General features: G+C 44.9%; 2 protein-coding genes across 2 annotated transcripts; both read right to left on the reverse strand.

Moving 5' to 3' along the window:
- Positions 1 to 5,083: 5,083 nt before the first annotated feature.
- Positions 5,084 to 6,580, reverse strand: LOC137898018 (potassium voltage-gated channel subfamily A member 2). The gene has a single exon (XM_068742014.1). The coding sequence runs from the start codon at positions 6,578 to 6,580 to the stop codon at positions 5,084 to 5,086; it is 1,497 nt and encodes a 498-aa protein (XP_068598115.1).
- A 7,299-nt stretch (positions 6,581 to 13,879) lies between these two features.
- LOC137898040 (potassium voltage-gated channel subfamily A member 2-like) lies at positions 13,880 to 15,624 on the reverse strand. The gene is made up of 2 exons (XM_068742035.1): positions 15,464 to 15,624; positions 13,880 to 15,377 (listed from the first exon to the last, which is right to left on the reverse strand). The coding sequence occupies exons 1-2, from the start codon at positions 15,622 to 15,624 to the stop codon at positions 13,880 to 13,882; spliced, it is 1,659 nt and encodes a 552-aa protein (XP_068598136.1).
- Positions 15,625 to 15,860: the final 236 nt, after the last annotated feature.

A 15,860-nucleotide genomic window follows, 5' to 3' on the forward strand; every position in this document is an offset into this window, starting at 1 on the left:
ACAACAAGATAATAACAAGTAAAGGTGAACACCATCTCCATTATTCAAATCTTGACTTTCAGGAAGCTTAAACTCTATCCCTGCTGACTTACGATGAAGAGAAACCTGTTGAAAATTAAAATCTGCCGTTTTATATATATATTGTTTTGTTATTGCACTGTTTTAACAATTTTAACCTATAATACTAATAAACATTTACCAGATTTTGAAACTTCACTTTCTCCTGAAAAAAGGTTGCAAATAATTGTCAAAAATGGGACATCGTCTGACACACATATATATAATATAAAAACGAACCAGGCGGATGTTATAAATGTAGGAATAAAAGAAGAGGACAGACACTCCTGCCTGGATGGCAACAAAGCTGGGCGTTACCATGGCAAACGGGTGAGGTCTGGTGCCCGGTGGATTAGCAGAGGGTCCCATGGCGCTTGTCCCCTTATTACAAGCTGGTATATGCACAGTTCAAGCATGTACGACTGCTCAATCTTTGCTCCTGTGGGCACAGCACTGTGACAAACAACACACACCCACGTGCACACTTCTCCATAACAACAGCGGTGCTGTTGTGGCAGCGCTGGCCACCTGCAAGCAGGCCCGTGTTCCTGCCACCTGCCCCGTTTTCAGCAGAGAGAGCGCTGCAGGGCGCCGGCGCAGCATCTCCAGATGAAAGCCAGACTGGAGATGTAGCTACAGCACAGAGCTCCCCAAGTGTTTCAGCTGGCGCAGCAGAGCGGACTCGAGATAGCGGATCTCAAGAAGTCAGCCGCCTCTCGAACCACAGCAGGTGCGACTGTGGCAGGTGATGAGAGATCATTCAGAAGAGGAGCACACCTGTGTTGGAGTAGCTTCTACTTAAATGCATCAATCAATTTAATGTATAGTATATACAGTTATTTAAAACATATGTCATTGTGGCTTGTTACTCATGGATGTCACGACTGTACTACCGTAAAAATCTAACCATGAAACACTTTGCCTTTCTCCTCCTCTGCCATCTCCTTTCTACCCTTTTCTTTGTCTCGTCCTCCTCCTCCTCTGCTCACATTTCCTCCGCCTCCTCGCTCCATCTCCAACAAAAAAGGGCTATTAATAGAACACACTGCTCTCTCCTTTAAACTGCAGGGACCATATACTGTGCTCTTAAATGGAGAGAAAGAAACCCAATATACCAGGTGACGTTTGAACATGTCTTCCACGTTGCCCATGGCTACAAAGACTGGCTGTCCTAAGAATAACAACAAAGAGCTTCACGTCGTTTTATAGCATTCTTCATCAGCACAGATGCTGTTTGTCTAAAATTAGCCCCTTTAATCATTTGCAAACTAAATATAGATGCTACAGTGAGAATGTGACTCGATCGTGCAGCGTCCTTATCAAATAAGTACTGTAACGAAACACAATAAACACACGGGACACAGTTTCAGATTAATTGTTGCTGGCTTCATTATTGATATTATTTTGTCATGGCTATGGAAATTTGGTAGGACAATATGTAATTTTAACTTCACGTGTTTTCTGGTCCATAGACTGTCCTTTTTGCGTTGTAAAGTGCAGATTGTACTCTGTCTTGAATCCAGACGTCACACACACAGTTTATAGTACATGTGTCTTACTCCATCACCCATTAGAATTTATTTACATTATTCTGTCATTTCATTTCATAGAAAGAAAATCCATTATCCACAATGTTGATGAATGTCTTCAGGCCTCTACGATGTGTGCGTGTGTGTGTGTGTGTGTGGGGGGGGGGGTCAACATCTGTACAGTTGCATTGGTTACCACACTATCAGATGCTGGGGTCAAATAAAAGAAAAAACGTCCATCCTCTAACACAAACATGCATACGGATTGCATATTGATCATTGTGTGTATATATATATATATATATATATATTTTTTTTTTACAGACGCCTTCCCTCAAATAGTTGACACCATGGAAACAATCCCAAAAGGTCAGATGGCTCATATTTACATATAACTGAGTGTTTGATGGGCAGCAGCAGAATAAAGCAAACATTTCTCCTCTTCTTAAAGGGTCACATCCAAAGCCCAGCCAGCTCTCGGGATCACCACGTAAACGGTGTTGGAAATGAACTTAAACGTTCTCAACTACCGGCTAATTATGGTTCTCTGCATAGATTTCTCAGTGTCGTAGGTTTGTGGGGGCGGGGGCACCTTTCTCATGGAGTAACTTTGCTGGTGGATCCCTCAGCAGGAGAGGCGTTATAGTTTTAGAGGTGATGCAACGCAAGATCCTTTAGTTTAAATTGACTGTTCCCATGGAATCAAAACATTTTACAGATGAGAATGAATCAAAGCAGAAATGGCGTACTCCCGAGCATGAGTTGCTACAGTGACTTTAGTGGAGGTTCAGCATTGTGCCTAATTACAAACGTGAGAGATAAATGTTGCAGCGCCAGCAGCATTTATCATAAATAGTGTATGAAGACAGTATGATGCATGACATTTGCATGCACAGACAATTATTTTTGGTCCAGCGTTTTTTTGTTTTTTTTCTTTCTCGTATGCATGTATGCAAATGTGGTTGCATAAATGTAGCTGTAAAAGTGGGCCAAACTAACAGTCAGCAGTTTGCTCTCTTTCTTGTGCACACACACACAGACAAAAACATCCATAGCTCTAGATCAATACTCGACAACAAGATCTTTGTTGGACTATGTGAAAACAAATATCTATGTAATTCACTGTGACAATCAAAATGATTATGATGGACTATTGCTGGAAACGATTGAATCTGGTCCTACCTCCACCTCTATGCTATGGGAAGCCACAAATATAACTGCTCCAGTTAATTGCAAAAAAAAAAAAGTGCATGAAAGCACACATGCATCTGGAGATGATGTCAGAAGCCAGATGTCTCAAGGCATCCTGACTACAGGCAGTAATGGGGAAAAAACAACAACATTTTTGCAGGTTGAGGACTGGTGAGCATGATGAAACCTTACAAAATAACCATGAGAGATTTACAGAGCTTTTCATAATCCATCACCTTTCTAATTATGACATGAAAAAGTAGGAAAAGTGCAGGAGACCATGGAACGCAATCACATGACCCCTAGGCTAGCTAATACCCGCTAAACATCACCTCTCATATTGGTGTTTCTACCTTTTATGTGAGAACCAGTAACTAAACCACATTTAATCCCAACTTTTAAAGATGCATCAAGCCCCTGTTATCAAACACCTTAAATTAAAAATGTGAGGAATTTAACACCAATAAACTGCCTTCTGTTCAAAATATTCTGGCCAAGGATGATACAGATTTGAGAAATGCCTTGATTTTCTTTTTTTTTTAAAGCTCTGGTCAGGCACAAAAAACAAGGAAACAGTGATCAGGACATTAGAAAAATAAAAATGACAATACATTGTGCATTGTGGAAAGGCTTATTCTTTCTCTTAAACATTGCTATATAGAGTTTTTTTTTTTACTTCTCCAATAAAAGTATATGCATACTGTGCATTTCACATCTAAATATATCTATTGTAATAATTATGCTCTTTCAGTCTAAGACGCTACTTCTTTGAGATTGAATGAGAGCTTCTCGGAATGCCTTTGAGGTCATGCAATAGTAAGAAAGTAGTGTGAACGCAGATAGAAGGCAGTTTGGGGGAAGAATTGTTCCATACAGGGGTCCTTCAAAGTTACTATTTTGAATCTGGTAAAAAAAAAACAGCCAAAAAAATCAGTACTGCAAGTCATCTACAATTGGGATTCAGCTCCAGGGCGTTAATGCCTGCATGTGATACATTTACAGCAACCTGTAAAAAGGTTTAACGGCAATGACTCTACATGGAATGTTAAGATACAAATCCTGTTGGGTTTCAGATTTGGCCCGACGATAACCGCTTGAGAAATCCTCGAACATACATGCACAATTAGATTATTGTTTTAGCTACCTGCAAGCGGTAGGTGTCGAGTACGGGTTCGTACAGAAGGCAGTGTCGAGATGAATATACAGTAGTGTGATGAAGAGGCAGCCAGTCAACAAACATGAAAAATTATCATTCGGATTAAAAATGTCATGCACTAACCTACCACCTATGTTTACTCTTAACTTACTAACACCTACGCCAGCTAATGGTTACGCCGAAGCTAATCTAACTAGCTATGTGAAGAAGTACACTGTGTGTGTCTTTGTGAACAAATGAAACATTCAAGCTGTCCTCAAAGCTCCACAGTAAGACCGATTTCGGGTGAATGCAAGGGGCGGGGGGCTTTGTATTGCAATACACACACAGTACATATAAGACCAAAGCAGTGAAATGTCAAGGCCATTGTCAGTCATTCATCAGATTCTGATACCCACCAGGAAAAAAAGAAAAAAGGTGTCAAACCACAAGCTTAGCGCTGATGGCTGTCATTCATCCTTGAAATAAAGCGGTGCACTTAACCACCAACCTCGTCACAAGTCACCCACTGGGCATAGCAGCGCGGGGGTGGCCTTGCCTTAGGCTCACTCATCCTCTTATTTCTAAATGGTGAAGCAGAAGACGGTCTTGATTCATCGGCTCCTGGAAGCAGCATATGCAGCGCACAAGCGGGGCTGCTCATAAAGCGCATGGCAGGGCAGCGTGCCGGGGGAATTAAGGGAGCATGGGAAAAGGGACAAAAAAAAAAAAGGGTCTGCGTTTTAGGGGGTTTATTTTCTTTCATTGATTGAGAGGAATAATTATTACTTCTGTTCTTTTTACTTCTTCCTTTGTGTCTCCCTGTTTTCATTTGTTTATTACTCTAAGGTTGTGAGCAGCAAAACTTTAAGTATGACTTTTTTTTTTCCCCCTCTAACAGCCACATGATAATATCAACTCCATGCAACATTTGAACTCTTACCCTGACAGTTGTCAGGAGTGTTAAGGGCAAGCAGTGACAGGTAAACACACAATGGGCGGAGTGGGCTGATGGTCTTTGTAATATCCCCCCCACTGTCCACACTAAACATCCTGATTTCTATTGCGTTGATTTTTCCAGCACACGTGAGGTGGGAGGTTGTACAGCGTTCCCATCCAGTTGCTCAACTCAACATTTCCTGCACGTGACAAGGAGGAAAATAGCAGAGGGCTACACGTCTGTGAGCATTTTGGTGATGTTAACATAGTTGGTGTTAGCCAGTGTGCAGTTGGCCGTCTTAAGCTTGTCTTCTTGAAAGTCCTCTTTGCTATTGTTCACTGGCTCCTGGATCTCCATGTAGTCTGATTTACTAATGGTGGAGCCGCTCCGGCTCTTCTTCAGCTCCTCGGCCGAGTCGGCTTTGGCCACATTGACCTGCAGGTACTGCGCCTGTTCCTCGCCCTCGGTCTCTCTGTGATAGAAGTAATTGAAGTTGGACACAATCACAGGCACCGGCAAGGCAATGGTCAGCACACCGGCAATGGCGCAGAGGGAGCCCACGATCTTGCCGCCAATTGTAGTAGGGACCATGTCGCCATAACCGACTGTTGTCATGGACACCACAGCCCACCAAAATGCATCGGGGATGCTCTCGAACTGGGATTCGGGCTCATCCGCCTCTGCAAAGAAGACAGCGCTTGAGAAAAGGATGACCCCAATGAAGAGGAAGAAAATGAGCAGCCCGAGCTCCCTCATGCTGGCTTTCAGGGTCTGGCCCAAAATCTGAAGCCCTTTGGAGTGACGGGAGAGCTTGAAAATTCTGAAGACCCGCACTAAGCGGATGACCCTGAGAATGGCTAAAGACATGGCTTGTTGACCTGCTTGACCATCCTCCGGGCTGTCGGCTAGCTCCGTACCGAGAGTGATGAAGTAAGGGATGATAGCAACAACATCGATAATGTTCATAATATTGCCAAAAAAGCCTGCTTTGCTGGGGCAAGCAAAGAATCGCACGAGAAACTCAAAGGAGAACCATATAATGCAGAGCGTCTCCAGGATGAAGAAGGGGTCGGTGAAGTAGGTCGACGTGTAGCTGATGACTGTGGTGTTGGTCTCGGGTGAGAAAACCTTTGCGTGAGACTTGTGCATACCATCTTCGTCGTTACGGAAAACGGGGAGCGTCTCAAGGCAGAAACTGACAATGGATATCAGGATGACCATGACGGAGATGATAGCAATAATCCTAGCGGGGCCCGAGCTCTCGGGGTACTCAAACAGCAGCCACACCTGTCTCTGAAACTCGTTATCCGGAAGAGGCCGCTCCTCCTCCTTGATAAAACCCTCGTCTTCTCTGAAAATCTCGATGGCCTCGTCTCCCAGCTCATAGAAGCGAATTTCCTCCGAGAAAATATCAAGGGTGACGTTGACCGGCCTTCTTAGCCGCCCCCCAGATTGGTAATAATACAGTATGGCGTCAAAGCTGGGTCTGTTCCTGTCGAAAAAGTACTCATTCCTCAATGGGTCAAAGTACCTCATCCTCTTTTTAGGGTCCCCAAGCAGAGTCTCTGGGAACTGAGAGAGAGTTTTGAGTTGAGTCTCAAAGCGTAGTCCTGAGATGTTGATGACCACTCTCTCGCAACACTCATGGTCAGCCTCCGGGTCGTAGTCCTGCGGGTGCCCCGGGTGCGCAGCTGCCTCGTCAGAGGGGTCGCCTGTGGCAACGGTCATTCTGCAGGGGGGAGGACGTCTGCACTTTTCAGTGAGTCCGGGTCCTGCAGCCTGGACAACTGCAGGCAGAGGCCAGTCGAGGTGGGGTGGGGCTCAACACCGTAAAGACCTGACGGTCAGAGGACGTCATCTAGGATCCGACTGCATGCAGGACAGATAAAGCACATATGGACAAGGTCAGGTAACCTGTAACATGACTCAGCATTCAATTGTTGAATGTCAAGAATCTGCTAAAGCATGAAACACAAAACAACTGTAAGAGGATGAAAATGTCGCCACACGCAGGTTCAGAAGATTTTAGCGATGTGAACTTGTTTGATGAAAATACAAAAAATAAATCAATCCGCTGCTGGAAATGTGAGACTGACACTCCCGCTCCTGACTTGAGCAAATTAATGTGCAAACAAACCATCTTGCATATTAATTACTTCAATGCAGGCAGACTGATGGGCACAAATAACGCACAGCGGCACATGAAGGGCACTTATCTGCTGCAATGGAAAGCACACGCTGGAATAAGTGAGACTAGCTAGTGCTGGGAAGCCATGCATGAATATGGCAATGCAGCAGGCTCCAAATCCATACAGGCAGCATCTTGTCCAGGATATCATAGCAAACCGCTGCAGTCGGAAAACGTCAATGAAGGAGGCGATTTTAAGAGTTACTGCTACACCAAGCACACCAAACCAAAGCCTCACATTAACCGACTTCTGTTGAGTTTTGTTGGAGCCTTTCAGACTTGAAATGGTGCCCGTCTCTGAAATATTCAAAAAGATCTATAAATAATTTATCCAGAGAAGGAAATAGGTTCCAAGAGTAAAGCCGATTCTCTTGTCTGCATCGTCTCCGCTCACAGGGCAGGAGCACATTTACAATTTATGAAATTCTATTAGACCAACAAATGTGGAACTGGTGGGTTTACTCCTCACGTTTTGTTCCCATTAACGTCCAAATCAGGCATCTATTACAACGATAGGAGTTTAAAAACGTACGTGATCGACATCACTATGGGTAGGATGCTTTATCTTGAGAACACACATACCTGCAGACATGTTTTGCGCATCTGGTGCGAGGTGATCCTCCTGCTGGACAGGTGCCAGGATGGTGAACAACCGGAAATCAACAGGGGAAGGGGGGGTAACTTCCAATTTGGGGTAGTTGATGATCTTCACTTCATGTTGTCTGCAGCATCCTTGCCGCGCACACAGAGTACATACAGTACGCGCGGGTGTGTCCTCGCGTCCCCCTCCCGGACTCCTTTCCTTTCCTTTGGGTCGTGGGATGGCGATTGGCAGAAAGGCGGGGGGGGGGGGGGGGATCAAGGAGGTGGCGGTGCTTCCCTCAATAGCCAAAGGTGCTGGGATCAGCAGAACGACCTGCCTCTCCTGTTGCCCTGCATGTGCGCGTGAGCGTGAGCGTGAGCGTGACGGGTGGCTGTGGACCGCAGACAGGCGCAAAGTATAGACCGTCCTAATCCTGCTGAGAGAGGCAACATCTGCAGAAGGAGAGGAGAGGCGAAGCAGAGCGCGGAGGAGGAGGCGGCAGAAAGATTCACGAAATATATAATCCCAACAAAGAGGCGCCTCCTGGCGTTAAACCAATCCTCCTTCCGTTCCAGAACGCGACCAACCAGAAAATGTCCTCGATTGATCAGCACGTTTATTTCAGATTCCGTGACGCGTCGCCGCGTAAAACTACATCTCGACCAAGGAACCTGAGCTGCAGATTTGCTCGGGCACAGTCAAGCGCACGGAGACGGTTCCGAGTCTCACTGATTGCCTGCACGGGGAGCAGAGCAGGGACCTCAAGACGCCGACTTGAAACGACACGCTGGGCTGCTTTACAAAGCTTGGGCGCTGCGCACTGAGAGACGCGCTGGAGACGGAGAGCGCGACGCGTCTCCATCCGCGCTGTATTCTTACTTCATCTGCAGCGTGGGCAGTTTAAAGCGTCTCTGTTAAAGAGCACTGCTGATCAGGTGGCTTCATCGTTTCACTGCAGAAGCCACCTTATAAGGAAACTGCCCAAGAAGCTCAGCCTATTTTAGATTATTTTACTTTAGCACAATCAGGCAACGAAACAGTTAAGTGTCTAGATTTATACTGAGGGCACGAGAAATGGGGAAACATCTCAACGTTTCCATTGTCCTCCAAACAGTCGACCATCATTCTCAGCTTGCTGATCTTTCCTAGATGAAATTAAAACGGCAGGAATTCTAAAGTCACTTTTGCATCGCAATTCCTGTCACAGCTGTTATATTGGTAACCTTTCCTGGCAGCACATCGTATTAATAATAGATAAGTGGGTGACTAAAATAGAACCAAACCCCATCTTTGTGCTCAGAACAAAGAACAATCCGAATCAGTTTAACGGATCGATAGTCATTCTGAGGCGTATAGATGCACTTGTGCCCATAAATAACCGCTGGAGAAGCCAAAGGCCAGCAGGGCCTTGAAGAGGAAGAATGGCCAGGGGGTTATTTGTGTGGGGCTGATCCCTTCTGTCAGTCTGCCTGTCTGCTGCCACACATTCGAATACCTATATCACTATCTCTTGCCGGGGTTCCTCATGACAGCATAGTTATTATTTATGAACCGGGGGGCCTGTTATAAAGACCAATGTGCAGGATTCCGAAGCTCGGTTAGCGTTGCATTAGTTGGCTTGCTTGAATTAAAAGTGAAGGATCCCAGCGCTCTTAATACTCCAGCATGGTTCAATCATATGGGGAGGTGAAAACGGGCTCCGTAACTTGGCCGATGAGGGTATCGATGATCAATTTTTTTCCCAAGGGGTATTGATTTCCGGGCTTGTCTCCATCAGATGTTGGTTTGGCTCAGGAACAAGGAGAAGAGAAAGTGAACTTGAGGATTGTGAGAGTGAAGGATCAATCGAATCGCCGGGCGCCGACTTGAATCACAGGAGAGTTAGTTTTATTTATTGACACATTAAGAGGACTTTGGATAATGTGCAATACAAAAATGTTTCCCATGTTCACATAAAATGCTGCTTGATTTATCTGAATATCGGGTGCACAGACGAATTTCCTCCTTTAAATATTTCCAGAGTTTTTACATCATTAAACAAATGATTGGAATAAAATTTCAGCTGGTGTATAGATAATTTGCTTCATTACTTAGAGTTTACTTTGACATGTCGCCAGTCCAACTTGCACCAAATTTGACAGTGCACTGTCTTAGATAGCCAACTTAAAATATGCCACTTGTAAACTTACATACAACCAACAGTTCTCATGGTATGTAGAGTTCATGCAGAATGAGACCATATTCAAATTTTCTGAGACACTGCATTTTGGAATTTCATTCGCTGTCTGTTCTAATCATCAACATTAAAATAATCCTGAAATCTAAAGGTTTAATTGCCACAAGACATTTTCATAACAAGTGACTTTGCGTTATGCTGGCTCACGCTGCTGTTCTGCAAGTCGGAAGTTGCCGTGGACCAATCATTGCACACTTAGCTGTTCAGCTGTCAGCACTTTATTCAGTCCAGCGAGCTGTCCTGGTGTTAAAGTGAAGGTCGGTGAGTCATTGCAGGATATAATGTGCAGTGCTTTATGCAATGTGTCTGTATGTGTGAGTGAAATTCAAGTCAGGTGCTGGAATCAGGAAGACCGCATTACACCAAGGTCACACTCGGAATAAGATCCCTCTTGTTCGAAGGGAGCGCACAAAAATAAAAGTGACTTTGAGACAGAAGGCTTTTAAGATGCATAGATCTGTCAATGAAAGGGGATCCTGTTTATGGATTACTTGCTCGTGTTATAATTTTACTGCATTCTCAAGCGGCAAATGCCGGAAATGAGGAAGCATGAGGGGAGGTGAGAGGAGAGGAAGCCCAGAGTCTCCTATCCTCCAACCTCAACTATTCATCCTGCAGACTCATGTCTGTTAGGAGGGACAGAAAACCTGCAGCTGAGCTGAATGCAGTGTTCTGCATCTTTTGTGATTTGGTGTTTCATACAGGAGGCATAAATGTTACACACATTAGTTTCGCTTTATCCAACAAATCTGGCAGAAAAGAGGACTGAGCGGAGTATAAATGCTGTGGGGCTGAGGAGGTGAGCAACAGGTGTCCTGAGCAGCACGGGTGAGGTGGATGAGCTGATGATGGGTGTGGCAGGCAGAGCAGAGCGAGTGGAGCAGGAAGCTCCAGCCAGGTTCCTGACACCAAGTCCAAGTACATTATAGTATAACAATCATATCAAGGATACGTGAATGTGTATTTGTAACAGATCTGACCGGAGGTAATAATCCTATCAATTTGAAATAATTAAGTGTACTGATGATACAGACATCGTTATCTGTCATCCGGAGCCAAGTGTGTGTGTCCCACATCCAAACAAAAAAATCAGCTCGCCTTTGCTGCAGGGCTTCGTCTTACACTGTTCTGTGCTGCCGACAGGCTGACATTCAGGATTCTCTGTCTCAGTCAGCCCGAGTTCAACCACAGAAACCGTGGCGTCTTCACCAGTCAGATCAATAACGCTCCTCGGCCTCGCTGGCTGGAACCCTGCCTGTCCGGGAGACTGGTGGCCCTTCTTGTCCTTCCTTTTTGACCCAGGCTTGGTGGTGGTGGTCTCTACAAATAATAGAAACCCACTGACATTGTTTAACTGGATTTTCTTTCTATTTCAGCTTGTCCACGTCAGGGGTCACCACAGCAAATCAAGCTTCTGGTCGATTGCCTGGTCTATCCTTGCAAAGTTTTACGACGGCACATTTGAGTTTCAGCATTTTTTCTATTATTATTATTACCTCTGCCATGGTGGAGGTTATGTTTTCACCGGTGTTGGTTTGAACAAGGTTCAAGGTGGTTTTATTGACATGAAGACTTGCTTTTGAGGAATGGACTATCCATTCTGAGCAAGCGACGTGCTTTTGTAGGTTATCCACTAGGTTTTGCAGTTCGCACTAATTGTTTTAAGAAATGCACGAACTGCTGTGCAAATGTTAATAGTGAGAAAAGCACCGAAGCGACTGAGAAAAACTAAAATCCATCATACAGTGTATGACCTTATTGCACAACTGGAGCCATGATGCTTTTGACAATTGCAATACATAATTTTCTGCAGTGGACTGGCTGATTGTGTTTATTAGGCTTATGAGAAGGTTGCTGTATTGTATGTTGTATTTTCATGTTCATGTTGTTAAGGGGAAAACATGTAAATCCCGTTTAAATAAAATTATTAAAGTCTTAAAAACTTCAAGTCAGAATAAATTGGCTAATACAATCAAAACTGGTTGAATTTTAAGATCCATCTCGACTTGTGGTAACTCTGTTAATCCACTTGGGGGCAGGACTGAGCTTTGTAAAGAATAATAGAGACACAAACGTCACTACAGCTGAACAGCATAGCATCTTTACTACTTCATGTAAAAGACTGTTGCTTATAAAATCCGCGCTGTCCTCATTTACAGCACACTAATCACTCCATTAACATAATTCAAGATACAATTATGATTTGTGTTCACTGATAGGGAATTCAGTAATTGTTCATGCTTATTTTGTGAGTTGTGATTTTGGAGTTGGTGTTTTTCTTTTTATTAAACATAACAAAATGTGCCTATTTGCTGCTTTTTTCTAGAGTACCATTGATGAGAATCTTTAGATTATGGATACAGACTTTACATTATAGCCAGGATAATCTTTGTTGTGTGAAATTCAACATGCCATTTTCAATGAAATAATTAGAGAAATAATTAAGAGATTATATGATAATGATGAAAATAATTATTTGGCTGAGGAACAATAAATTATTATTCTGAAAACTGCGTTCATACTTCAAACCATCATGATATTTGGATGAACTAGAAATGCAGGCCTGTAATCAACCACCTAATACTTAAGGCACACATGCAAATGTATGCTGGAGGAAATGAAAGGTAGCAAACATCAGACCTTGTTGGCATGCCAACTCAGCGAATTAGGGCAGCAACAGAGCAGCTGAATTATGAGGTACACAAATATACGTTTTCATGACTGAGCTCAATTCAACATTAAACATATAGAGCTATATTCTCATTCAGCATCTGATTTAAAAAAAATATGTCCTTCTTTTCTGAAGTTAATATCTAATTTCTCTCACTGCTCTGATTTTTATTTGGCTTCAATAATCTATTGTAATAAAGAAAAAGTATGTGATTTAGAGATTAGCATAATATCATAAATCTGAGTGAACAAATCCAAGTGTATGTTATCTGTCCTGTGTCACTAAAAAATAAAAAGCATGATAAAGCATATAAACTTAAGTTTCTCTCCGAAACAAGAGCATTCAATTTATTTATGGTGCATTGGGGCATGTTGGTGGCGCTAGATGGAGGTGGGACAAAGCAGTCTATTTCTTTCCTTACAAGTTTATGAGAATAAAATAATGTGTAGATATCAGGATAACGTTCTCATTTGGTTCGAGGGGATGCCCAGTGCTGCCTCCCTTTGTTCTCCCCAAAGACACAAAAAATGATGATGAACCACAGAAAGTCTTTATGGGGAAAAAAAAACATTACAGGGGGTTACCCTGGAAACCACTGTCGTCATGGAGACTGCCTCGGGATGGGCAGGCACGAAGCGGGACTCTCTGCACGTGCTTCCTTTTCTTTTTATTCAACGCTGCTTTCATCCCGTCATCCGTTCACACATGACCCCCAAACACAGATATTCTGTTCTGGATGTTTAGTCAGAGCTTATGAGGGCATTTCCAGTCATCACTTCATCTGTATTTATTTAATATATTGATATATAGACATAATAAAAATACACTTTTACAAAAAGCTCAATTTCACTTTTGATAAGCGTTTATATCAACACCACGCTTGCGTGTTACTACCCGAATAATAATCTGAACAAGACTCAGTCTAACATCTTGAAGGGTTATAGTATTAAATATAACCAAAAACAGACACGTGGCTATAATTGACCTTACTGGACGAGGGAACTCTTCTTTCCACACAGCACAAGACGTTGTTGTTGTTTTTTGATTGGCCGATAGACTATACTCTACACGTGTATCCCAGACATCAACACCGACCACTTTGGCTTTAACGGCTAGATATGTAGGCGTAATGTGGCACAACATGCAGCACAATGCTCTGTTTTAACTAGCCACTGATTGGAAGTGAAATGTTTCCCTCGTATATCCAAATAAATACACGTTCCAGTGCTAGCGCGCCATACTAATACTTCATGAGCTCTGAGAAATACTTTCTCGTCTGTTCAAATGGGACAAAATGGCCTGTTTTAACGAACATCTTTGCAGCCTTCATCCACAGATATGGGTCACGTTTACACGTCTGTGAAGATCTTTGTGATGTTCACACAGTTCTGGTTGTTCTCCGTGGGGAAGTTGGGGGCTTTGAACGCACTGTTGGTGCCCTCCTCCTTCACCAAGTACCCAGACTTGCTGAGCGATGAGGAGCTACAAGACCTCATCAGCTCCTCTGAAGGGAGGTGCTCACAGCTTCCTGTATTGACGTACTGTGGTTGCTCCTCTCCGTCCGTCTCCCTGTGGTAAAAATAATTAAAATTGGACACAATCACTGGCACGGGTAAGGCAATGGTCAGGACCCCCGCTATTGCGCACAGCGACCCCACTATTTTCCCACCAATGGTCACGGGATGCATGTCTCCATATCCGACCGTGGTCATGGTGACCACAGCCCACCAAAACGCATCCGGGATGCTGGTGAAGCTGGACGAGGGGTCGTCTGCTTCTGCAAAGTACACCGCACTGGAGAAGAGAATGACTCCGATGAAAAGGAAAAATATGAGTAATCCGAGCTCCCGCATGCTCGCCTTGAGGGTCTGCCCCAAAATCTGAAGTCCTTTGGAATGTCGCGACAGCTTAAAAATGCGAAAAACCCTGACCAATCTGATCACCCTCAGGATGGCGAGAGACATCGCCTGCTGGCCGCTGCTGGTCTCCTTGTCCGCCAGCTCGGTCCCTAAAGTGATGAAGTAGGGGATGATGGCGACGACGTCAATCACGTTCATGATATTTTTGGAGAAGGAGGCTTTGCTGGGGCAGGCGAAAAACCTCACCAGCAACTCGAAGGAGAACCATATGATGCACAGAGTCTCTACCACGAAGAACGGGTCAGTGAATGGGCTCCGCACGTGGGGGGGAGCAGTGCCATTAAGAGTGGGTGCCACTGTGGCTTGGTCTCTCTCATCCCGGAATTCTGGCAGAGTCTCCATGCAGAAAATAACAATTGAAATCAATATGACAAGCACTGAAACGATGGCGATGCCCCTCGCTGGCCCGGAGCTCTCCGGATACTCAAACAAAAGCCAAACCTGCTTCTGGAACTCCCATTTGGGCAACACGCGCTCCTCTTCTCTGATAAAGCCCTCGTCCTCACGGAATTTCTCCATCGCCTCCTCGCCGAGTTGATAAAACCGGATCTCCTCAGAGAAGATGTCAATGGGAACGTTGGCGGGTCTCCGGATGCGCCCCCCTGACTGGTAGTAGTACAGGATGGCATCGAAACTCGGTCTGTTCCTGTCGAAGAAGTACTCGTTCCTCAGCGGGTCGAAGAAGCGCACCCTTTTCCTGGGGTCCCCGAGCAGCGTGTCTGGGAACTGGTTGAAAGTTTCAAGTTGCGTTTCAAATCGCAAACCCGAAATGTTGATCACCAGCCTCTCGCAGCATCCTTGGCGGCTGCGCTCGTATCGATCCGCCGACAGATGAGGCGCCGCGAGCGGGGCGGACTCCTCCAGCATGTTCTCCACCGCCATGACGCCCCCCCCGGATGTCTGCCGCGCTCCTGCTCCTGCGTCCCCACTGTGCGTGGGGTCATCCACACAGGTGGTTTTCGCTCTGGAGCGACCGTGTGCGCCACGCCTCTCCGTGCCAGCCAACGCGCTTACAGCTCCGGAGAGGCGCAGGAGCCGCGCTCGTCTCGTTCATCCATCGCTCCTCTCCGGAAAGCCGCGCACTGAAGCGCCGCGCTCCCCTCCGCGTTTTTCTTTCCTTTCGTTCGTTCTTTCGTTCTTTCTTCTCGTCGTCCACGCCCGCCCACGGCGCGCATATGTCGGACATACGTCCACCTCCCGCCCAGTCGGAAATTGACTTGACACTTTACTGTCAAGTGAATTACTGACGCAAATAAACCCGGACTACACCAGAATCAATCAGCTCCACACCTGTTTGGTCCACGTCGGATTATTCGCGTCACATCAAATGAAATTGAGCTGATGAATCCATATTTTTTCCGGGGAGCTAAACACGATATTATTGCGTCGTGACTCTCAGCATGTGTTTGAT

The sequence above is a fragment of the Brachionichthys hirsutus genome, chromosome 8, assembly GCF_040956055.1.
Source record: "Brachionichthys hirsutus isolate HB-005 chromosome 8, CSIRO-AGI_Bhir_v1, whole genome shotgun sequence".
In the NCBI taxonomy this organism is placed as follows: domain Eukaryota; kingdom Metazoa; phylum Chordata; class Actinopteri; order Lophiiformes; family Brachionichthyidae; genus Brachionichthys; species Brachionichthys hirsutus.